Source organism: Anopheles gambiae, chromosome 2 (genome assembly GCF_943734735.2).
Source record: "Anopheles gambiae chromosome 2, idAnoGambNW_F1_1, whole genome shotgun sequence".
NCBI classification, from domain to species: Eukaryota; Metazoa; Arthropoda; class Insecta; order Diptera; family Culicidae; genus Anopheles; species Anopheles gambiae.
In genome coordinates this window covers 115,304,559-115,327,082 of record NC_064601.1, presented here as the reverse complement: position 1 = coordinate 115,327,082, position 22,524 = coordinate 115,304,559, and the positions used below count along the sequence as shown (strand labels likewise).

Genomic DNA, 22,524 nt, shown 5'->3' with positions numbered 1-22,524 from the left:
GGATTGCGAGCAGAAAGCGGGTGTGCCTTAGACCGGTGCAATGACTTACTTTCGCTCCACGTCACTTGCGTCGTACACGATTTATACGGCTTGCGGTTGGTAACGGTGGGTGGTGGGTCTTGTCGGTAAAACATTCCCACCGCCAAGCTTTATGAAACCAATAGACCAACCACTTTTCCATCGCCTTCGATAGCTCAGTTGGTAGAGCGGTGGACTGTAGAGAATTTGAAGCGAAGTGATTTGGTAGAGATAATGTAATCATTACAAAGTTGCATTGAGCTTATCACTTTCAAACAATAGAAATCCATAGGTCACTGGTTCAAATCCGGTTCGAAGGATCGTAGAAATCTATTTTTTTACCACAAACATTCCACAGAAATCAAATGCTATTTTTAAAGTATTCAATTTGCATTCAAGATTTTTCTTAAAAGGTGGAATAATTAAAACATCCTTAATGCTTCTTTTAAGTGAACCCCTCAAGAGCTACAATATTATCCAATCTCATATTGAATGAATATTTCCTGCAAAAAATGGAATACATCTCAGTAAAACATCATCTCGACAACTATATTTGTGACTACTCATCCTTCGATAGCTCAGTTGGTAGAGCGGTGGACTGTAGCGAGTTTGGGTTACAATGCATCTCAAAGTGCATCTGATGATCACCCTATAAATAGAAATCCATAGGTCACTGGTTCAAATCCGGTTCGAAGGAGCAAGTTTGGGAGATTATTTTGCTTGCAGTAGCTCCTATCAAATGTTTTGTTTTGCTCGACTTTACAGAGCAATTGACCCGCGATTAAGCCTCCCCACTGTGCGCTCTTGATTGCCAGGTAACGGTAGAAGTGGTCACGCGTCTCTTGAGTACGTTTCACTCTACTTTTGAGTAATAATCACAAACTAGAGGTAGCAAAGTGAGTGTTTTGTGTTGGTTTTTATCGACAACTTTCGAAAACAAGCCTCGAAGCCTTCGATAGCTCAGTTGGTAGAGCGGTGGACTGTAGAGAAAATTCGGAGGGTTGCTTTCAAGTCAAAATGCACTTCAGAAAACACCTCCAAGAGTTGTAAAAGAAATCCATAGGTCACTGGTTCAAATCCGGTTCGAAGGATGACGATTTTTTGTATGCATTTTGACAACTTTTGATTGCTTGTATGTTTGAACTGTGATGTACATTTAAGCTTGTTCAACACCTTCGATAGCTCAGTTGGTAGAGCGGTGGACTGTAGCGAGGTTGAGGGTAGATCATCTGTTACAATGCATCTCAAAGTGCATCTGATGATCACCCTGTGAATAGAAATCCATAGGTCACTGGTTCAAATCCGGTTCGAAGGAGCAAGTTTGGAAGATTATTATTTTGCTTGCAGTAGGTCCTATCAAATGTTTTATTTTGCTTGAATTGTCTAAACCATTGCCACGCGATTAAGCGTGCGCCCCACTGTGAGCAACTGATCGTCAGGTACTGGTGGAAGTGGCCATGCGTTGCGCTACTATCTCTTGAGCACGTTTCACTCTACTTTTCAGCAACTGGAGGTGGAAAAAATGAACGTTTTCTGTCCATATTTGTTTGCAACTTTCGAAAACAAGCCTCGAAGCCTTCGATAGCTCAGTTGGTAGAGCGGTGGACTGTAGAGAAAATTTGGAGTAGTGCGATCATGTGATCAAAACTCCGATCATTGTAGAAATCCATAGGTCACTGGTTCAAATCCGGTTCGAAGGAAGTTTGAACAGTTTTTTTTTTCTTGTTGTTTGAACAGTTGCGATATCAATGCCATACGATAAGCTACATTTTTGTCTACGCATCACATTTATCGTTCCATGCGCAAAAAATGAAACAAACTGCAATGCACACCAGCAAAACGCAACACAATTGATGAATATTATTTTTACTTTAATCCACCCTTCAAGCGAACGTACGTAATTAAAACAACAATAATGTACGTTTCCATATGCAAAGAAACGCCTGGTCGGACAATCGAACCGTGCGTGTGCGCGTGTGTTGTAGCCGGAAAAGTAATAAAATTGAAAAGCAACATTCAAAATCACCTAACAACGAGCCACACGCGCACAGGTCACGTGCGACAAATAATTTCTGCCCCCAAGAGGAAGGTTAGAAGAATGGAAGAATAGATAAAGGCGGTGCACACATAGAGCCAAGTGAACATGATTGTCGAATTCAATTCCGTTTCCCTTCACACACACGCGTGGGCACGTACACAATCGTTCCCTCCCTTTGGCAATGGTGATGAACCATTTTCCAGGGCACATTAAAAACCGCCGGAGAGAACATCAGAAAGTGAATGTTAATTAAAGTTACAACTTCCGCCCGCTCTCTCCGCGAATGTTAGGGGCAGGACAAGCCACTCTATCACGGCATCGAAAGTGTGTCTGTCGGAAGGATTCGATTGTTTGAGAATCCGCCTTCAGGGAACACATCCCAACGCTATATCGCGTATGGCTATACAGCCAGCCAGAGTATGATCGATCAAAGCGCAGCCAGTGCAATCCCACAATGAAATTCATTAAATCCAGCGAACGGCCCCGATTAATCGTCTGTCAATGCTGAAGGTCACACGTCGGGCGAGGAAAGTTCACATAATGATCAATTTTCAATTTCCATTCGAAAAGGGAAACAACTAATTACAAGGCTCACCTCAGGGATAGGCATTCTCCTAAAGGCTGACCGTTTTCTTATGACCCGGTTTGAATTTTAGCTAAGCGAGCAGTGCAAGCGAGCCTCCTGTTTATGAGCTGGCCGGGGATTTATGATTGTGGCGGGATTGGGACCTTCAAGTGTAGCTTAAAATTATTTACGATCCAAAATATTTGCAATCGTAACTCATTTGAATGGGATGTTGATTGGTTCGGAACGCGGGCACAAGAGAGGGAGAGAGCGAGAGAGAGAGCCGTTAGGGAATCGGATACAGCTAATCAAACGAAACCCAAATTTCCCCGCACATCCGATTGACCAATGGTCCAACATTATTATGGCTTGTGTGGTGGTCGTGGGTATGAAGCCATGTGGCAGATTAGGAAATATCATAAATTCAAAACACCCAAAACCTTTGAAAAGTTGTAACAGTGGAGGAACAACATTGCATACCCAAGTTCCCAAGCAATGTAATGATTTTTAGTACTTTAAAAGGTTTTGCATTGAAAGTGTTCTCAGAATTGTTTCCTCCTCTTTTACGCCCCAAAAATAATTCTGTGCAAAAAAAGAGCATCCAATCTGACAATGTGCACATGGGAATCCAATTTAAAGCACCACCGAAGGGTCAGAGTAGTCACACCTAAACCATGCTGTGTCCGTGAAATTGATAAAGTGGCATTATTGTGCGTGATAGGCGTGCAATATTTTAAAATTACTCGCCCAACGCTGGCAAAGCAACACCGAAACTACATTTAGTAATGGACACCACCCCCCGCCCCGCACGGGCTCTACACAATGGGCCAGCCAGGCCAGCGCAGTAGAGCCACTTGACTTCGTTTTTTTTGCCGACAGCGCCTACTCTTCCTACACCATTGTGCTCTACACACTCACTGCGGTATGATGCCGTAGCGAATCTTCAAACATGTGCTCGAGAGCAGAAGCGAATGTCAACATGTCGCGCGAGTCTTCAACACATCTCCACACCAAAGTAGGCTCTCCTGTTCTCATCATCAACGCCAGTGTGTTTGTGTGTGTGAACTACCATAAAAAGAGCGTGACTAATCTGAATGGCAGGCACGGAAAAACGGCTGCTTTTTTTTTTGGTTCAAATTGACATCTGTGGGAAACCCGATGTTTGATATTTGCAGTCAGTTTCCGTGTTCCGAGGGTTCGCGTATTAATGATTTTAAATTACCGGGATGGTTTAATTGAAAATAATCATAACCGCTACAGTTCACGTGTTCACGGTGATAAAAGAAAACATTACTGCCCTTGTGCAAATGTTCGCCAATGAGGGAGGGAGTTAAAAGGGATGGAAAATAATGGGAATGCATTGGCGATTTTAAAATGTTATGGCTTGGTCAGCTTATAGTCAGTAGCTGTGAAGCTAGTTGAAGGATTTGCAAAAACAACAACAACAACAGTTAAGTACTGTCCAGTATGGTCCAGCAAGGCGATAGAGCCTGCAGTGGGAGTGGGTGACATCTTTATGTTCACGCAATCCCATCCTCCTGGGGCAGATGGTCAAGCACAAAAAGTGCAAAAGACAATCGAGCAAAATCAACCCGGCCAATAGTCCTGCATTTCAATGTGATTTTAAAAGAAAAAGGCAAAATTGGTCCACAGCTGGACGTTAATTGGGAACTTGTTGAGACCCACCCTCTCTCTGTGCGCTTCCTATTGTGTGTGTGCGTTTATGGAGTTGATGGAGTTATCCAAGGACTGAGGTCAAATAGCACAGGACAAAAACGAACATCAGAAACACACAAAGCACGAATTGTAGGGTTTCAAAGGGATGATTTTCGCAATCGCAACGTTCGATAAAACGGCCAACATAACATAGGAGTGAACCGTGCTAATGATCTTTCAATGACGCAGAACAATCGGTAACTAGCGGGTTTTGTTCCGGGTCTTCTAACCTTGCCGAACCTCGTTAGTGAGAAAGCGAATGAGAGAGTCTGCGGGGTAGCAATTCAATGCCAATGAATCAAAGCCGTTAATTGAATGACTAAAATCTTTGCACGAAACAAATCTAACAACTTCCTGGTTTGTTAGGAATAGGATCTGTATTCTATTCTAAGTCAGTTAAAGATCTAAATCAGTTAATTCTCTTCCCTCACTTTTCAAGACTCACTTTACAGTAAAGATCACTTTACAGTCTACCTGCACCTTATCAATGGAATGAAGTGGTATTGAAACAATGAAAAACTTCCCAAATTTGAATTACTGTGCACACATGTGATGGAATGATTCGATTCCAGCTGACAATAGACGACACTGATTAAATCTACCATCCATCCATGTTCCTCTCTCCTAGACAAGCTTTTCTCTGGCTCCTTTGCTACAAGCATACGAGCACTCAACTGAAGAAACAAACGCAAAGAGACCACCACATCCGACTGATAGGTGCAGGGCAATTGTGGTTAAGAGCAACCACTCCATAAACACCCGTCAACAGCCCACATGAGAGTGTGTGTGTGTGTGTGTGTGGTGCTCGGGCTCATAGACATTTCTCGCACCAAGAAGCGTCGCGTAGAAAAATCGCTTCCCAGTCACACGCCACGATGGCCATGGGAATCACTGAAAACCAACTGTCTCGCGGGAAGAGAACCCGTGCGACGACGACGATCTTCCTACGGGTGTGTCTGGAAAGCGAAAGCGCGCACGCCGGTACGATGATACTTCCGAAAGGCAACAAGGCGAGAAGAAGGGGCCAACTACAAGGGGGAGAAAAGAAGTGAGCAAAAGAACCCTTAGGGAAAGAGCTCACTGTCACACACAAACACACAGAGCATTTGGAATTTCGATTCGAATCGCAAACCACACAACACAGAACTTCGACGATAGCAGGGACAGACAGCAAGAGCAAAACAAAAAACAGAAACATACACAGAAGTCGTCTCAAGTCTCATAAAAACGTTATGCGTGTGTGGGGGCTGTGTCTAGGAGCGCGTTTCCTTCCCCTAAAGTCAGCGATGCATAAAACGCGAGACGGCATTCTGTCTCCATTGGCACAAACACTTTCCCAGGCATCGAAAGTAACCAAAAGAACCACACACACACATGATAGACGAGATGATAAAGCGCATAATTAGCGCACTTTCAAGCAGTTTTAGTAACGAAGGGAAGGAAGGAGGAAGAGAGCGTTCTTTAGCACTTCCTACGCACTCACACATGGGAACCAAGCTCTAAATTCTTCTGTTTTTCCCTCTTTTCCTTCTGAGTGATATTAGAATAAATGCGCTTTTTCCCTCTTCCCCTCTCCTCCTTCGGTCGCTACCCCTTCTTCATGGTTTATGACGGGTTTTGCCGATGAGAAAATTGAGTTTCCGATTTATAACGCCTGCCGATCGTCCGGCGCCGGGAGCACGAACGAACGATGGCACACGGGAAAATCCGAATTCATCGAAACCCGGTCACACCGCGGTCGCTGGGTGGATCGTGGGATTGAGAGAACGGAAAACGCAACTATCCCATGGTTTTCGAGGGAGGACGGCATGAACAAATCCCGCACGTTCCCGAGCGTCATGAGAGGAACTACTGGACGGACGATGCGACTTCTCTAAGGACTTTGTGTGCTGCACCCCTCCTCATCGGGGAAGAGAATTGGGACTGCTAGGGAGACAAACACGTACGGGGAACGTACATTAAATTGCATGTCTCACCATTCCACACCCCTTGGGTTTTTGGACAGGATCGTGTGCGAGTGCATCGTGTTACCTTCCATCGCTCCCTTCGCCTGGTTTTTTCGCTTTCGAATTTTTAGGGACAGTATTTAAATGGCCCTTACGACTGCTTTTTCTCTCTCCCCCTGCTCTTCTCACGCGTAATCGAATATCTACTTTTATGATGATTTGCAAACGATTAAACAGTGCACCAGTGTGTTATTACCGATAGCACCCAAAAGCAACAGTAAGCAAGCAAGCAAGCAACAAAAAAAAAAAAAACAGTAAGGGGAACAACTCTGTTGCCAACAGTTTGTGGGAAGAGCAATTAATCGACTCATCAACCTGCCTGGGCTGATGATAGGGATTTTTAGTTCGGTTGTTTTTCCCCCTGATTGCATGGGAAACTGTTACGCACACAAAAAAAGGTTCATCCATCATGGCTGGAAACTATGCAAACTATTATGACGTTAGGTTAAGCAGGGAGCTTAGGACCTATTGTTACATTAATATTGGATTAAATGGGTCGTTTTCGACCTGTTGTTTGAATGTCATCTCACAGTCGAAAGTTAAAGCCTAACCTTGAGATTCTCTCTCTTCACAACATTAATCAAACATTCTACCGAAAATTCCACTTCCATATTGCCTGTTAGCCCTTCCAATTCCAACGCAATCCCATCCCACCACCACCAGTTGTCCAAATCAATCTAAATGCTCAACATTCTTTGGCCCTGCCATTTGGGAACGTTCCACCGATCAGGTTCGCGGAAATTCACCTTCCTTCCCAAAATATCAAAGCGGCCGGCCGCCTCACTTCCCACCGTCGGACGTTAGGATCATTTTAAATGCCGCAAATAGTTGCTTTTACCGCACCGGTCGTACTTTGCACCGTGTCAATGAGCTTCCCACCGTCTAGAGCCGCCATATCTGATAACGATGCAACAATACGAGTCTCTTTCCTCCTCCTCCTCCTGCCACTCTTTAACTATCCCCCTCCTCCGTATCTTGTTGTATGCGTTCTCTAATTTTCTCTAATTTCCCACTCGAAGAGGCAACGTAGCAATAACAACAACAAAAAACCAACACCACAAACGAGCGAAGCAAGAGCATTTAAATGGAGGGAAGGTAGGTGGTGGTGTGTGTCGGGGTGGGCAGAAGAACATTCCCACCGAATCGAACTCTCCCACGGCTACTCACCCGGGAACGGCGAATGAATCCCACGTGAACGATCCGTCGGTGGCGGCGACTTCCCTTTTTCGTAGTAGGCACTTGTTGTTCTTTGCGCGATCTTCACTTACAATTCACCAAACCACAATCACACCAAACTCCAACAACTCGCTCGCTCGCTCGCTCACTCACGCTTTTCCGAGGGCTCGCCCGCTGATTGCGTGTGGCTCTGGGGGCGCCATATCGTCCGCGAAGGGGATGGCCACGCGTGTGTGTAAAAAGCAAGAATGAAAGTGATATTAACACACACACACCCAATCCCCCGATGGATGATTACACGCCCCCCAAGTGGTTCGGCCCCGACGCCACCGCCGCCACTACTTGTTCTGCTGCGTCACTGGATCACTCAAGCCGAATTCCTTCCTTTTTTTCTCACACACGCGATCAACCACAATAAACTCGGCTGTAATCATTCTCTCTCGCGCACTCACACACACGCCCATTTACGGCTCGAATTATCGCTTTTCGTGTTTACTTTTCCCGAAAAAAACGCTCAAACCACTTCACACGTGAGCGTGTGTAAAAGGGGTGGGAAGGTCCGTTGGCGCTTCTATGGTTGCTTTGATGACTTTTACACGCGTTCTCACTTGTTCTAATGTATGCACACACACAACACAACGACGCGGAAGTAAGCCATTTCTTCGATCACACTAAACTCACTCTCACACCTCCGGGACTGCGGGACACAGAGACAGCGGTCACCCCCTTTTTGCGCGATTAAAAACCTTCTTTACATTTCCGTAAACAACGAGTGACGGAGGGATTGGTTCGCACGAGAAAATCCCAGTTAGCGCGTGTTCCCATAGGAAAACTTTTCCGGTGGGAAAAATTCTTGGTGGCTTATCGGTCCCAATTTTTTTTTGTCTGTTTACAACCGACGTGTGAAACGGAAGGTTAAGGCGCATACAGATTGAAGGGACACAGGATGCGCGCACATGCTAGGGGAGGAAGAAGTGAGCGGAGGACGGGAAATTATGCACTTTTCGCTTTGCTTCTTTCCGTGCGCGGATTGTGTGCTTTTGATACGGACCCCTTGCAATTGCGCTGCAATTATTTGGCTCAGAACCGATTGATGATGATCCAGTTTACACCGGTGGTCGCACGGGAATATGACAGGAACGTTGGTCACACGAGGCGTCGTCCGGCTGGGTATGGGAAAGTGCTCGGTGTGCGAAAATAACACGCCGTCACTGTCACTGGGTATGATATGCTGAGACATGCACCTACTTGGATTGGGAAACAGTAGAAATCAATCCCTAATCTAGCGCATCATTCCTTAGTCTCCTGAACGTTGCTGAGAGGTCTTCTAAGGTGGGGAAAACCTGGAACATTTTCAAGTGATCACTACAAAAAAACTAAAAAAGAAGATCTTTTTATTAACAGTAAAATAATTAAAAATTAAAGGCAAAAAAGATAAAGATGTCACCTTCGCTGGAAGCAATTAATCAACTCACACAGTCCATGAATTTCGACCAAAAAAAAAACGAAAAGTTAATCATTAATTACTTTCACCGCCTCCTTTGGGAACGTCCCAGCTGGACGCATCATTAATTGAAGCAGAGCTGTGGCAAACGAAAGCACGAAAATCAACATGTAAATTATCATTCACTCTAGAAGGGGGGATATACAGAGCAGAGTCCGCGGCGGAAGTAGATTAATTGAAGGTAGTGGCGCAGCATACACCACAAACCATGTCCAACATTCGTATGCTTTTCCGTTCCACCAATTAATTGAAGTGGTGCAAACAGAAGATAAAATAGGCGCCTTTATGGTGTTCCTGTTTTTTTCTCCTACTGCTGCTTCTCCGATGCAGTTAATCGTTCATGTTGAGGGAATTAAGCTCAACCCTGTTTGGTTCGGGGAAATGATCCGAGCTTCCCCCACGTACAGGGGAATGGTTTGATGAATGCAAATGTAAAAGCCAACAACATATCATGAATCAAGAAGCGTATCGGTAACAATTTTTGTCATTTCCCTTTTTGGACGAATAGAACTCTTTTCCACTTCGGGACACCGATTTTAATCAAAAGTACAACACGCGGAACATGCCATTCCAAACGCATTTACAACTTGCTATGTGTTGTCCTTGCGACTGGAACGAATCTCGGCACCGAAAAGGGGTCTTTTCGACAGAATCCTTTCGTAAGGGGGCTTTTGCTTCTTCTGCTTCCTAAACTTCCAACCCGGAAACGGTTACCGTCGGTGATGAATCATTTTCCCATCAGGCCCAATCAGCACGCACAATCGATGGATCTGTCGATTGCCAATCAGTCGGGCGAGCGGTGAAAACCCCGGGAATGAGATGAGTCGGCACTTCATAATTGATATGATCGATTTTGACGCTTGCCACAAAACGTCGCTTCCGTGACATATGATGGGCTGCAAAAATCTCTCTGCTCGAGCAGTTTCCCGACCATGGGGCGACAGCAGGAAAGTGTTTCAACCCCAGGAAATGCACACACACGCGAGCGCGATTGCAGCGTGCTCGCCAACTCCGTCGTCACGTGCTGGAATCTATCCCTTTTTTCCATATGTTCACTTGGCGCGTTCCGCGGACGCACACGCACGCATGACATCGGCTTGGTGGGATGATTGAGTGCCCGTGACTGGCCTTGTGACAACAATGCACATCCTAATGGCGCTGGGACCTACTACGGCAGCACCAAGCGCTTCATATTTTATCTATTCTCTACATCCCAATCGATTCCCGTTGGGCCATGCCGCCGTCCTCCTGGTAATGTCCTTCCCGATAACGATGATTGCGGACAATTATTGTGGAACGTTCTTTCAGCAGCTGCTTCAAGAGTCGACTACAAAGTAATGGTTTAAAATTATTATTCTATCGTTTGTTCACTTCAGTTCAGGCACCTGTTTACGTGATATAGAGTTTGTGGGCGCTAATCTAATAACCTTATCATCCAAAAGGCGCGGTGCGTAGAGCATCGCATTCCTGCAACATCATTCACACTAACCACTCTTCACGAAGCCAAACTTTGCCAATTTCGACACACCCGATTCTGGTGCATCACTCGCGTCCAGCTTCCGCTTCGCCGATCCGCCGTCCGCCGGGGATGATGCCGCGTCGCTCGATACACCTTTCGCCTGCTGTGCCTTGAACTCACGCATGCCAATTTTGATGAGCTGCTGTTCGTCCGCTTCCGGATGCTTTCTCTGCAGGTCGTCTCGATTGAGCTCGAACCAAGGGAGAAACTTCATGCCGGGCGTTGAGGTGCCGCCGCCACTGTTCTGTGGCCGATTTTCGTCCTGTCCTCCCGTTGCGTCGACCGACGACGATGTCAGTTTGCTGCCAACGCTCGGGCTGCTGCTGCGAGAGGCCGAAAATCCAATCGCTTTGCCGGTCAAATGCTCCAACGGATTACTGCTGTTGGCACCGGTATGGCCCGAGGACGATGCGGGTGACGATATGCCGTCGGTTGCAGCGGCCGTCGATTTACGGAATGGATTGGTGGGCTTTTTCGTGCCAACTGGAAGCGGTTTCTGTGATGCGAAGGAAGGAGTGAATGGGTTTTGCCATGCGTACGTACGGGAAAGATTGGCGAAGGAGGAGGTGGTAAGGACCGTAAGCATGAAATATCTCTACGAGCGTCAAGGATACACAGTGGACAAAAGCACACCAGCTGGCAAAACGCCATCAGTGGACACATTTTGACCTCACGGTGAAGGAGAATAGCTAGGGGAGGGTGGAGGAGGGCCGAAGGATGGTGCTCTACTTACTATTTTCGGTGTGGTATCTTTCTTCGTGATCGCCTCAAGATTGATGTGCTGCAGTTCGTTCACGATGGCCGCATTCTCTCGGACGCTTTCCTGCTCCAGTTTTTCCTCCTGCACTTCCTGCTCGTGTGTGAAGTGAGACCAAACGGAAAACGATTAAGTGCATTCGGTGAGGCTAATGTGTCTTTTCTAATGATCTAGGTTATCGAAATTTAGCCTTCCCTTTTTTATATGTTCGAGCATTAAAAAAAAATCAAAAAGAATCTTAAAGAAAGCAAACCAGCCGATGGAGATGTTTTTTTTTGCTCCACAATTCCAAAAAAGTTTTCGACTCTCCTTCGAACCGGATTTGAACCAGTGACCTATGGATTACTCTTTCGCCACATCTCGCGCTTCTACAGTCCACCGCTCTACCAACTGAGCTATCGAAGGCTTACGCTCTCCCCACACACACGCGCTATTTCAACACGCAACCACTCACACGCTTGCTTGTACGCACTTCACATATACGCTTGTACGCAAGTTTTACTTTCGCAGACGGATTGCGCACAACTTATTGCATTACATCCAACCAAACAAACCGCCAAACGAATTACTTTCATGATTTTGTTTTTACTTTTCATGTTTAAATTAAATTTACGCTTAAACTCTCACCTGTTCCTGGAACGTCGGTAGCAATGGTGCCAAACTGTCCGCCAGATGATACCGTCGAATCTTGCTCGCATACTTAATCACCAGCGGAATTAAATGACTCGAGGCGATCGTTTCCACCAGCTCCTTCGCACGCTGTTCACATTCATTTTTACAGGCAAGCTATGTGGCAAAAGACGAATGTTAAATTCGAGTCTGTCTCTTTGTCACCCTAATTAAACCTACTTACCGCAAACAGTTTGACAGCCGTCTCCTTCATTAACTTATCAGCATCGTTCACTTTGAGGTAAAGCGAACGTACCAAATCGTCTTCAAGGCATTCCTTTTCACTCTCCAGATCACACATTGGAAGGGCAAACTTCACTTCCATCGGGATGGGTTTCGGGGTGGTTAGCGGATACTTTGACCCACGGCACAACACCAGCTGCACGTGCTGGGTCGATTCCGAAACCTTGATGATGAACAGATGGTCTGATGCACCTTTTGTTTGCTAAAACAGGATCCAACACAGTTACGAATAGATCAGTGGGTTTTCGTACGACATCACATTTCAACCTACCAAATATTCTGCATTATAAATCGGCAGCCAAAGGTTGGATGTGGCGTGATAAATGTTCAACATGCCCGCCGTATCGTACACCGCGGGCGATCCTCGATCCGAATAACCAACCCACTGCATCTCCGACCCGGCCGTCAGTGGTACGCGCACTTCCCGACAGCGCAGCTTAAAGTTGACGCACGTCACGATCATCAAACTGATGTGCTGATCCTCGTTGGCCGGCGCACTGTGATACGCCACCAAAAAGTGATCCCCGTACGCGGCAAGTGCAACGATAGGTCCCGCCACCGCTATCACCTCCCGCTGAGTGCCACGCGCCGTGTACACGCGCAGCAACCGACTGTCCGTGGCAACGACGACGATCTTATCCGATGCCGTCACGGCAATGATCTCCTCACAACCCGGCATCGTATACGTCCACTCGCGCTTGCCAAATGCGGCCTGATTGATGCACACAATCTTGCTCGGGTTACCGTCCTCGTTGGGGCAAGCCATGGCCAGCACGGTTTCGCTCAGCCCTGCCATCGTGTGGTTGAGGAAATTGTTCAAATGAATGCCGTGGTGTTGCTGCGAGTCATGAAACTCCACCTCGATCGAGTTCTCCTTATCGGTCGCATGTCTCCGCACGATTCCGACATGATTGTACACCAGATAGCAATGCTCCAGCGAGTTCGGAGTTGAGCTGGGCTGAAAAGGGTGCTGCTGGGGGTAGGACTTTGCCACTGCCAAGCGCTCGCTGCGCACCGTACCACGATCGTCGTCATCGAATCCGGCATCGGACATTGCGCCATCCGATTTCTGCGTTGGGCCCATCACTTGCGATTTCAACTTTTCCAGCTCGATACAGTTCTCATTCGCCTCGTCGTCACCCGATGCATCATTTTCGCTATCCCTTTCGTCCGGCTTAAGATCTACAACAATGCAAAAAACACGTTCTTATCATCTGCTTCCTTATATCACCTCTTCTTCGTTAGCTTCTACTTACGCGCGTTGAACAGATCATCGAACGCATCGTCATCCTCATCATCGTCTTCCTTCTCGGCCATCGCCACAATATCCGCACCTTCGGCATCGTCCTCGCCGCCCTCGACGAAAATGTCCGTAACCGTGCCAACCTGCCCATTACCATCCGATAGCGCCAGCTCTCCATTATTCTTCGGATTCCAAACGAGCTTCGTGATTGGGTTCGCATCGTACGGCTTATCACCCTCGACTAGCTTGCCGGTTTCGCAATCCCAAATGCAAATGTCTCCACTTTCACTGCCCGCCGCAAGATAATCGCCCATCGGAGAAAACCGACACACAGTCAGTGTAGTGGACAGCTTCGGATTGACGAATTTCTTCACCACGTCCCAGCTGGTGGTGTTCAGCAAGATTACCTCCTTCCCATTCGGATAGGCGAGTAGGTTACCCTTTTTGGGCTCGAATGTGGGTGATGCTGTGGAATGTAAAAGCTGTTTTGTTTATACTTCACAAACACACAAACCATGCAACTGTTCACTTACAAAAGTGCACAACGGCCTCGAAGCTTTTCACCTTTGGCAGGTCGTGTATTGTTTTCTTCAGCTCCTTCGTTTTCATATCCCAGATGTGAAGTTTTCCATCGCCGATGCTCGCCGCCAGTAAATCCTGTTTGCTGGCGTCCATGCTTAGAACGGGCCCTTCCAGGTTTTCCAGCTCAAACTGCTCGCCATCGTCCACGGACAGGACCTTTATCGTGGCATCCTCAGAACCAGCGGCAATGAACTGCAATAGAAACGACATAAGGTAATTTCTAACCTCACAGTAAAGCACACTCACCGAACTTACCCGTTTGTTCTTTGCCATGCAGGTCACAAAGGCAGTGAAACGAAACTCGATTCCATCCTTGTCCAGCGAGGGATATTTGTATGCCTGGACTGTGTTCAGGTCCGTCGCAACTAGCACACGATCGCCGTACTGCAGCGCGGCCCATACGTGCTCACCCACACAAACGGTCGGCGGATCGTCATCCCCAATACCGTTCCAGATGCGGAAATCTCCATCGTATCCTACACTGATAATGCAGCTGTAAGCAGACAAAAGATTATTATTTTAGTGCAAATCAATGAGCGCTACGATCGTCCTGTGTAAGGTGGGAACAACATGGGCTCTTACTTTCCATCATCCTGATATGTGACACTTGTGTAGCCCATGATGTGCGCATAGCGCATCGGAGATCGCTTGAAAGGCATTATGAAGCCGATGTATTTCGTAAATCACAATTAAAACTTCACAAATTAGGCAATTTAAGAGCAAAATGCCTCAACACACAACCTCGTACGCGTTCAATAACAAATACCCTTTTTGGCGGGTAAATCTGGTGTTGACGTTCGCGGAACACAACAAATGTTTTTTTTCTCTTTGATAGCAAAGCTTTACAAAGGTTTTACGCCCTTTCGCACTGTTTATTTTCCGTTCGAATTTCAAACTGACAGTTGATGTAACCTATATTTCTGATTATTGTGCTGCATATTACAAAACACTTTCTCTTCAAAATCAATAGTTTTCACGCGTAAATATCCCTTCATCAAACATGCGCTTCCACTCGGTGCCGTGAGGATACTCAAACTGCAAAATTGCTTCCTGCTTCAGCTCGGTCGAGTATCCCGGCGCCCTTGGAGCAACGTAGCATGCTTGCTCGTTGATAGCTGCCGGAAATACAAATTGATCGTGCTGCTGGTCCACGAACTCAACCATGCGTCCCTCCATCGTGCACGAAACGGAGCAAAAGTCCCACATTTGCAAATGCTGCACCATCTCGCACAGTCCAACACCACCGGCGTGCGGGCATACTTTCACTAAAACAACAAACTATTGGTTTAGGGTGGTGAGGTGGTTGTGATTTTTACAAATAACTTCCTACCATTGAGTTTTTTCGCCATCAAATACACGGACAGTATTTCGTTTACCCCTCCAATGCGTGCTGAGTCTATCTGGCAAAACTCGAGAGCATTGGCTTGCATGAACTGCTTGAACATGACACGGTTGCAGCACATCTCTCCAGTTGCTACCCCGATGGAATGTTCTCTGTGAGCATGTAGAAGAGGAGAATGAAGAACATTTCAATTCCATTTAACCTGCGGAGATACCGACCTCAATGCTGCTGCAATTTTCGCATGACCCAACACATCGTCTGGAGACGTTGGCTCCTCGATCCACAGGGGTTTAAAGTCCTTCAAGCTGATAACCCACTCAATGGCTGTTTGGACGTTCCACGTTTGATTTGCATCAATCATCTACAAAGGGAAATGGTAACAATATGAGGAATTTCCATTTATAGCATTTCCAGCAGCTTTTACTCACGAACTGATTGTCCCATCCGATTTCCTCCCGCACAAGTTTGCAACGTTTTATATCGTTTTGCAAATCTTGACCCACTTTCATCTTGAATGCCTTGAATCCTGCGGCTAGATACTTTCTGCAGAGCGCGCGTATCGTTTCATCGCTGTATCCGAGCCATCCTGTAAAAATTATGTTGTAGCAATTTATAGAAGAGCAGCCCAATATTCAATTACCTATTTGAGTTGTGTAGGCCGGATAGCCATTCGCCAGAAGATACTGGATGCGCTCGCTGCGTGTTGGCTTTGTTTCACGCAGCAATGCTATCGCCTCCTCGGGAGAGATCACATCCTCGATGTAACGAAAGTCAATCGTTGAAACCAATTCCTGTAAAGCCGAGATGAAGGAAAATTATAGAAAATACCAATTGTAGCCAACAAATGCACATCGTCCGCAAACCGTTCAACTATGGGCGAACGCACCCGACTAATGCTCGCACTATGGGATGCCAACTGTTACGGTCAAAGTTCTCAACACGCACTGACAGCTGTCAAATTGACACCTTGGCCAAGATATTTTTTGTTCAACTACATACGCGGATAGGATTTTTCCCGTAAGCAACAAGTTTTATCAAAAGATTCGTCCCTTTTTACGTGTTTTATCCGCATTTTCGTCTGTAGCGTTCGCATCAGTTTGTCTTGTACTAGGTGCCAAGGGGTACTGAACAAGGCAGCCTCGAAAAGTAAGCATCGCTACGCGCGTGTGTTTGTGAGCTAGGTGCTGTGGTGCGGGCTGCAGCAGCGTCCCGCGAATTTTGGTGCTGAAAAATCAACACCCACCCACCCACTGCCGACCTGTGACAGAGTGTGAAGGAACGCACCCTCCTGCAACGCAACGGCGGCATGGACAATCTGGACCAGCTCGCCGACGACGAGCTGCGGCTCCGGCTGGTGCAGTACGGCTTTCCGAACCTTCCGGTCACGACGACCACGCGCAAAATACTGATCAAAAAGCTGCGCCACCATATCGACTCGGAGAAGCAGAAGCTGCGCCGGGAGTCGTCGAAAGCGGCCCGCTACAGCTCCGGCGAGGAGTCGGACACGAACGATGGACGCAAAACGATGACCGCTGCGGCGCAGCGGAAAGCGTACAACAGCGGCAGTAGCACGACGCGTAGTCAGCGAGCCACCGTGGCGGGTCCGGCGGGAGGAGGAGGGGCAAGTGGCTCGATGCCACCACCACCACCGTCCACGAACCCGGTCCGGTCGAGTATGACGCGCGTCCCAATAAGCATATCATCACCCTCATCATCATCGTCGGCATCGTCGCCAGTAACAACTGCACCGCTCAGTGTAAGCAGCAACAGTTATGCCACCGCGAATGGTGCCGGGTCGAATAATCATCATCGTAGTAGCAGTAAGCCTTCGTCGCCACCAGGCGCCAGCTCAATCTACATCTCACCGCTCATCGTGCACGACAGTGAGGAGGAGGACTACTTGCCTCCGGTACGCGCCGGAATAGGAGGTGGTGGTGGAGGCGGAGGGGGAACCGCTTCATTACGAAGCTTTGGTAAGGAGAATGGCAAATCGGTGGGAAATGCCCAATAGTAATATGTGACGCTTTGCTCTTCCCAATTTTAGGCAGCCTATCGTCGACGTCTACTTCGCACAGTTCGCTGTTCCGCAAGTCGGCACTGTCGGGGGGCAACATTACACCACCGTCGGCCAACAGCAGCATGTACAGCAATATCGGTGGCGTCGGCGGGGACAATAATAGCAGCAGCGGGGGCAGCCCCACGCTGAACGATTCGAACGGATCGAACGGTGCCAGTACGGGTGATTCGCCGTACGTCAGCGAGTACACGAAGCGACTGATGCAGTTGCGCGGGGAAACGGTTTCGCAGGAGAATTACAATAGTGCCATCGGGGGCATAATTGGACGTCGGAGCGTGGGTGCCAACAACATGCCATCCGCTTCCCGATACAGTGCCACTGCCGCCGCCGCCGCCCCTTCCAGCCATCTGCACTCGTTGCGGACGAACCATCATCAGCAACCGTCGTCGATCGGTGGTGGTGGTGGTGCGGGAGGATTGCTTCACCATCCCATGCGCTCTAGCCATCCTCACCTGCTGAACAGTAAGGGAGGAGCGTTGGGAGGAGGTTCGTCGCCATCACCGCTCGGAAACGCGGGTACGATCATCGCAGGCAATCACATCCGCCAGCGGTACAGCCGGCTGTCGGGGACGAACGAGTTCAACGAGAACGACATCGTGACGCACGCACAACCGTCCCCGGAACCACCCAGCATCCCGTTCCGCGTGAAGTTGGGCAATTTCATCACCCGGCTCGACGAACACTACGGCTTCAAGCAAACGTTCATCCCCTGCGCCCTGCTGTGCCTGCTGGTAGTGTTTCTCTGCTCGGTCGCGTTCATGTACATGACCATCAGCACCGATCTGGCCAGCACGCTGAGTTCGATCAACACGCGGTACGAGTTGTGCGACGGTGATGTGCACGGGTTGGCCGCCACTGGGTGCGTTCATGCGGCAGATGTCGAGCCGGCCCTGGAGCTGTTGAAACTGATCGGAACCGAACTGAAGGCACGCGTTGAGCAGCACCACTGTCGCCGGGAAGGTGACGCACCGCCCGTGTCCGGCTTGATGTCTGCCGGCGAGGTGCTCAAGTACGCAAAAGAACACTCCCCGTCCGTGCTGATACCGCAGCTTACGCGACACCTGCACGCGATGGAGTATCTGATCGATCGGAACCCGCAGTGGCACATCAATCACTGCGACGCGAACGGTGAACCGATCACGTACGACGGTGTGCTGGAACGGCGTGCCACCCGCTCGAACCACTTTACCATCCTGAAGCCGAAGCTGCCCTTCACCTGCATGATTTACAACAAGTTCCAAAAGTTCTTCGTGATCGTGGGCGGACTGGCGCTGGTCACGATCGTCACGCTCGCTCTGAACTACTTCATCAAGTTCGTGCTGTACGTGAAGCAGAAACGTCGCGATCAGGTCAACCGGCTGATTAGTGAGATTATCCATGCCGTTAGCCAGGCGGCGGCCAATGCTTCCGATGCGGCGGCTAACAAGGATACGACGGACGGCGGTGTGCAGCTGGCTGGCGTAGTGATTAACCACCTGCGGGACCGGCTACTGGGCATGACCAACCGGCGCAAGCTTGCCTGGGCGTGGAACGAAGCGCTCGACTTTCTGGAGCAGCACGAAAGCCGCATCGCCTTCGAGGTAGCGTCGATCGCAGGCGAGGACTTTCGGGTGATGCGCTGGATCGACACTGCCCCGTTGGCCAGCAGTGGGATGGCTATAGGAAGAGGTGGAGGAGCGTCATCGGGCGGGGTGTCCCGGCTCGGGGGCGGTTCCGCCGGCAGCTCAACGGCCAAGAAATGGCAAAGCCCGGCGTTTGACAATAGCAACAAGATACACGACCCTCCGACACCCTGCCTCAAGATCCGCCAGATGTTCGACAAGTATGAGGTGAACGACCCGAACCTGAAGACGATCGTACAGGACGCGATCCTGGAGAAGGTGGGCGGCCGGTGCAAGATCTACGACATCCAGCTGGACCGCAGCAGCTGCTGCGTGTACGTCCGGTGTGCCTCGGCGAAGGATGCCGGCATCGTGCACGACGAAATCAATGGCTGGTGGTTCGACAATCGGCTCGTGTCGATCAAGTTCCTGCGGCTTGAGCGATACCTGCAGCGGTTCCCGCGCTCACTGGCCGGACCCGCCTGTCTGAAGCCCTCGAACAAGAACAACTCATCCATGAGCCATCAGCTGGCGCTCAACAACAACAACAACAACGGTGGTCCGGCTGGCCGTCACGCGGGCAGCAGAGCGGAGCATGACGGCGAAACCGATCCGGAAGACTACGACGATGGGGAAGGAGAGGAGGACGGAGAAGAGGAGGAAGAAGACGAGGAGCTGATTGCGGCGGCAGCAAGAGCTGGTAGCACCAACCGTGCTCCGGGCGGTGGCAGTGGACGTCGTTCCGGGGCAGCCATTCGTCGTCGCGATGAATATGAGGAAGATGATGAGTAAAAAGGAGGGAGAGAGAGAGTCCGTCCCAGGGAGCCCAGGGGCCGCGGATTGTCGAGTGAAGAGATATTAACCATCACTAACACACACACGAACACACAAACACACACACAAAGCAACAAAATGCGCGTACGGATTTGAAGCAAACTCACTCATAACAGCATCAACATCATCATGATCACGATCACGAGAAAGCCGCTCGCGCCTAGGCGTCTAATGTTAAAGGATCGACGTTTTCTTTTTGCCATTTATTATATCATTTATTGCCCTTTCCCGTTCCCGTGCGTCAAAATACTGTTTTGCCTGCTGGTTGAAGAGCCTTTTTTTCTTTTAACAATTACGGAGTTTCTTTATAATACTTATTATAGCGTGTGCGAACAGCAGCAGCGTGTCGCAACAGATAACATTACTACTGTTTGGATTGTTATTTTTGAAAATAAAAATGTCCAAATTTAGCAAAAACCACAACAAAACACAACTACTTACAACGCAATTCAATACAATTGGAAAGGAAAACTGGAAGAAAAACGCGGGCACAGAACGGAGGGCTTTTGTTTTTTTCGATAGCAATAAGAGAGTAGAGAGAGAGGAAGGAAGGCGCTTTGTTAGGAAGGAGAAAAAGGGTAGGTTAGTTAAAGTGAAGCATCATCTGCACCAGGAAAAGAGAAACGAACACAGGCTAATCTCAGCGAATGGACAAGAGAATGGGGGAAAGGTTTCGTTTTTCTTCCTACGAGCTTAATTACGGAAACAGCTGAGAAGGTAGAAAAAAATCACTGTGGCACGGTGGCATACACTGCAATATGTACTTGAATTTTGGCGCAAAGAGGAACGCATGGCACAAGATGACGACGCGCTCTGTGTCTGTCCTTAAGCTTAAGTGTAGGACGGGGAAAAATGGAAAACGGTAACGGAAGGAAGGAGAAGGAGACGAACGTTTTGTTGATTAATGATTACAGATTTATATACACAGAGACAAACACACGGACGCGGAAAGGTATACAAAATTATATGTTTTCTTTTGTGTGTTCTTTTGTGCAAGCTCTAATATATATAAATAGATACAACTCCGTTCTGCTAGGTGTTGTTTTTAAAAAAATGTAACGTAATTACGAAGGTATGTGGCAGAGGTGCGCAAACGATCTAAATCTAACGCGAAAACTAAACACTAATGAACGAAGAGAAGAGCATAGATTATTTAAGCGAACTTACACAACGCACCACCCAAACATGCGTAAAGGGATGTTCGGGATTTGACCCGCTTTCGTGCTATATTGAAGGGAAATGAAACGTTTTTTTTTCTTACAAAAACCACAAACTAAAACAACTAATCCCGCGCTCTGCATTACACTTGATTTCAAACCTGATTTCGTGCAATTTTCTTTTGGACTCGTTTTTTTTGTTTCTATTTGTTGTAAACGATCAACCGATCGATCAACCGAGCTCAAACCGATTGGGACAGAAAGCGGAAGAAGCGCACAAGAAATGTAGTATGTATAGCAAAAACGGATGTTAACACGCGTTGATGATGAGGGATTGTTCGGACCACCGGAAAGACCGGACCGAAACGTATCATGTTAATGGAAGGTGCGCAGTGTGGGGCCCAAACCCCCCAAAACCTTCCCAAAACCTTCGTGTTTCATTGGAAAAGTGGAAAAAACATAATAAATCGAAACTAGTTTGTACGTCCGGTCGGGGTCTATTCATTTTGTTCTATTACTATCATCACCAGGCCACTTACCTCCGGTTCCATCTCAGCGAGCAGTCGCCACACTGGGACGTTTCTTATCCGACCCCAAAGATCCCACAGGGTGTTGATGATGGCGGCCACCGCCAGATGCGTGACCCCTTTCTCCGGTCCAATCTGTAGAAACAGGGAAATGTGTGGTGGTAGTAGTGGTGGAGTCACCAGAGACAACCAAGCAGCTTTTCTCTTACCCAACGGAGCTGCGAATCGCTCGTCAGTTCACGCCAAAACTGGCCAAAGCGATCGAAAATGCTGGTCGTCGTACGGCCCTCGACCAAGCGCTTCATGGCACGGACGGCCAGCAGCACTATATCCGTACCGCGGCCAAGCGTAAACGTCATACCGTACCCGGTCACACCTTCGGCCGTGGCGATCGTCACGTACACGCAGGAATAGTCCGGATCCGTGTGCTACTTTGATCGGATTGTTTGTGTTAGTTGCTTTGCTACGAGAACAATGCTGAGCAGCTCTTCGACGCACACATACCATCGCATCGGACCCGTGCGCTCCCAGTGACGTTGGCCATCGGATATCCTTCGCCTGCAGGGTGGTAATGTTGAGGCACCGATCTTTCCCCATTATGCTGCTACACAAACACACGCTTCTAGCACAACAATGAATGCACTTTCCACCGCAATCCGGCACACACAGAGGAGAGATCGGGCGCGCGAGCGCGTTATCTGTTGTGTGGTGCGCGTCTATTTATGCCGGAACGACACCGCGGTATGTGCCAGTATTGGTTGGTTTGTTTACACTGCGCGAGCGTGACGTTAGATTTTCTGTTATCAGTGGCGCTAGTTGCGATATCATTTGAAAAAAAGGCGCTAACAGCAGACACACTCACTCACTTGCTTGATTGTGGCGCTGGTGACTATCCCCGGGGTGAGGTTTCTTTCCATCCATAGCCTACTTTCTCAATATTTTTATAACGG

General features: G+C 48.3%; 4 protein-coding genes and 5 non-coding genes across 10 annotated transcripts in view; 5 read left to right on the top strand and 4 right to left on the bottom strand.

Moving 5' to 3' along the window:
• The window catches only part of LOC5666936 (uncharacterized), a 38,137-nt gene extending 30,096 nt beyond the window's left edge, over nt 1-8,041 (bottom strand). Inside the window, exon 1 of the mRNA XM_061641226.1 lies at nt 7,511-8,041. The gene's annotated coding sequence lies outside the window, so the exon portion shown is untranslated. The remainder of the gene's footprint in view (nt 1-7,510) is intronic.
• On the top strand, nt 586-715 carry Trnay-gua (transfer RNA tyrosine (anticodon GUA)). The gene is made up of 2 exons: nt 586-622; nt 680-715. It is a non-coding gene; the product is annotated as a tRNA-Tyr (tRNA).
• Nucleotides 968-1,109, top strand: Trnay-gua (transfer RNA tyrosine (anticodon GUA)). The gene is made up of 2 exons: nt 968-1,004; nt 1,074-1,109. It is a non-coding gene; the product is annotated as a tRNA-Tyr (tRNA).
• Nucleotides 1,191-1,333, top strand: Trnay-gua (transfer RNA tyrosine (anticodon GUA)). Its single transcript has 2 exons — nt 1,191-1,227; nt 1,298-1,333. It is a non-coding gene; the product is annotated as a tRNA-Tyr (tRNA).
• Nucleotides 1,594-1,718, top strand: Trnay-gua (transfer RNA tyrosine (anticodon GUA)). The gene is made up of 2 exons: nt 1,594-1,630; nt 1,683-1,718. It is a non-coding gene; the product is annotated as a tRNA-Tyr (tRNA).
• A 2,317-nt stretch (nt 8,042-10,358) lies between the features above and the next one.
• LOC1269764 (WD repeat and HMG-box DNA-binding protein 1) lies at nt 10,359-14,755 on the bottom strand. The gene is made up of 9 exons (XM_061651503.1): nt 14,619-14,755; nt 14,292-14,529; nt 13,988-14,228; nt 13,468-13,920; nt 12,483-13,393; nt 12,153-12,413; nt 11,927-12,085; nt 11,276-11,392; nt 10,359-11,038 (listed from the first exon to the last, which is right to left on the bottom strand). Exons 1-9 carry the CDS (start codon nt 14,693-14,695, stop codon nt 10,508-10,510), a joined length of 2,988 nt encoding a protein of 995 aa, XP_061507487.1. The 5' UTR covers nt 14,696-14,755; the 3' UTR covers nt 10,359-10,507.
• Nucleotides 11,607-11,704, bottom strand: Trnay-gua (transfer RNA tyrosine (anticodon GUA)). The gene is made up of 2 exons: nt 11,668-11,704; nt 11,607-11,642 (listed from the first exon to the last, which is right to left on the bottom strand). It is a non-coding gene; the product is annotated as a tRNA-Tyr (tRNA).
• Nucleotides 14,756-14,887: 132 nt separating the features above from the next.
• Nucleotides 14,888-22,470, bottom strand: LOC5666979 (mitochondrial enolase superfamily member 1). The gene is made up of 8 exons (XM_061651565.1): nt 22,079-22,470; nt 21,784-22,002; nt 21,587-21,709; nt 16,019-16,169; nt 15,807-15,964; nt 15,597-15,739; nt 15,367-15,530; nt 14,888-15,301 (listed from the first exon to the last, which is right to left on the bottom strand). The coding sequence occupies exons 1-8, from the start codon at nt 22,169-22,171 to the stop codon at nt 15,000-15,002; spliced, it is 1,353 nt and encodes a 450-aa protein (XP_061507549.1). The 5' UTR covers nt 22,172-22,470; the 3' UTR covers nt 14,888-14,999.
• On the top strand, nt 16,307-21,530 carry LOC1269767 (uncharacterized). Of its 2 annotated transcripts, XM_061651502.1 has the most exons (3): nt 16,307-16,395; nt 16,463-17,351; nt 17,423-21,530. In XM_061651502.1, exons 2-3 carry the CDS (start codon nt 16,685-16,687, stop codon nt 19,846-19,848), a joined length of 3,093 nt encoding a protein of 1,030 aa, XP_061507486.1. In that variant the 5' UTR covers nt 16,307-16,395; nt 16,463-16,684; the 3' UTR covers nt 19,849-21,530. The 2 variants fall into 2 exon arrangements, with proteins under 2 accessions (XP_061507486.1, XP_061507485.1); XM_061651501.1 differs by having other exon boundaries at nt 16,342-17,351.
• Nucleotides 22,471-22,524: the final 54 nt, after the last annotated feature.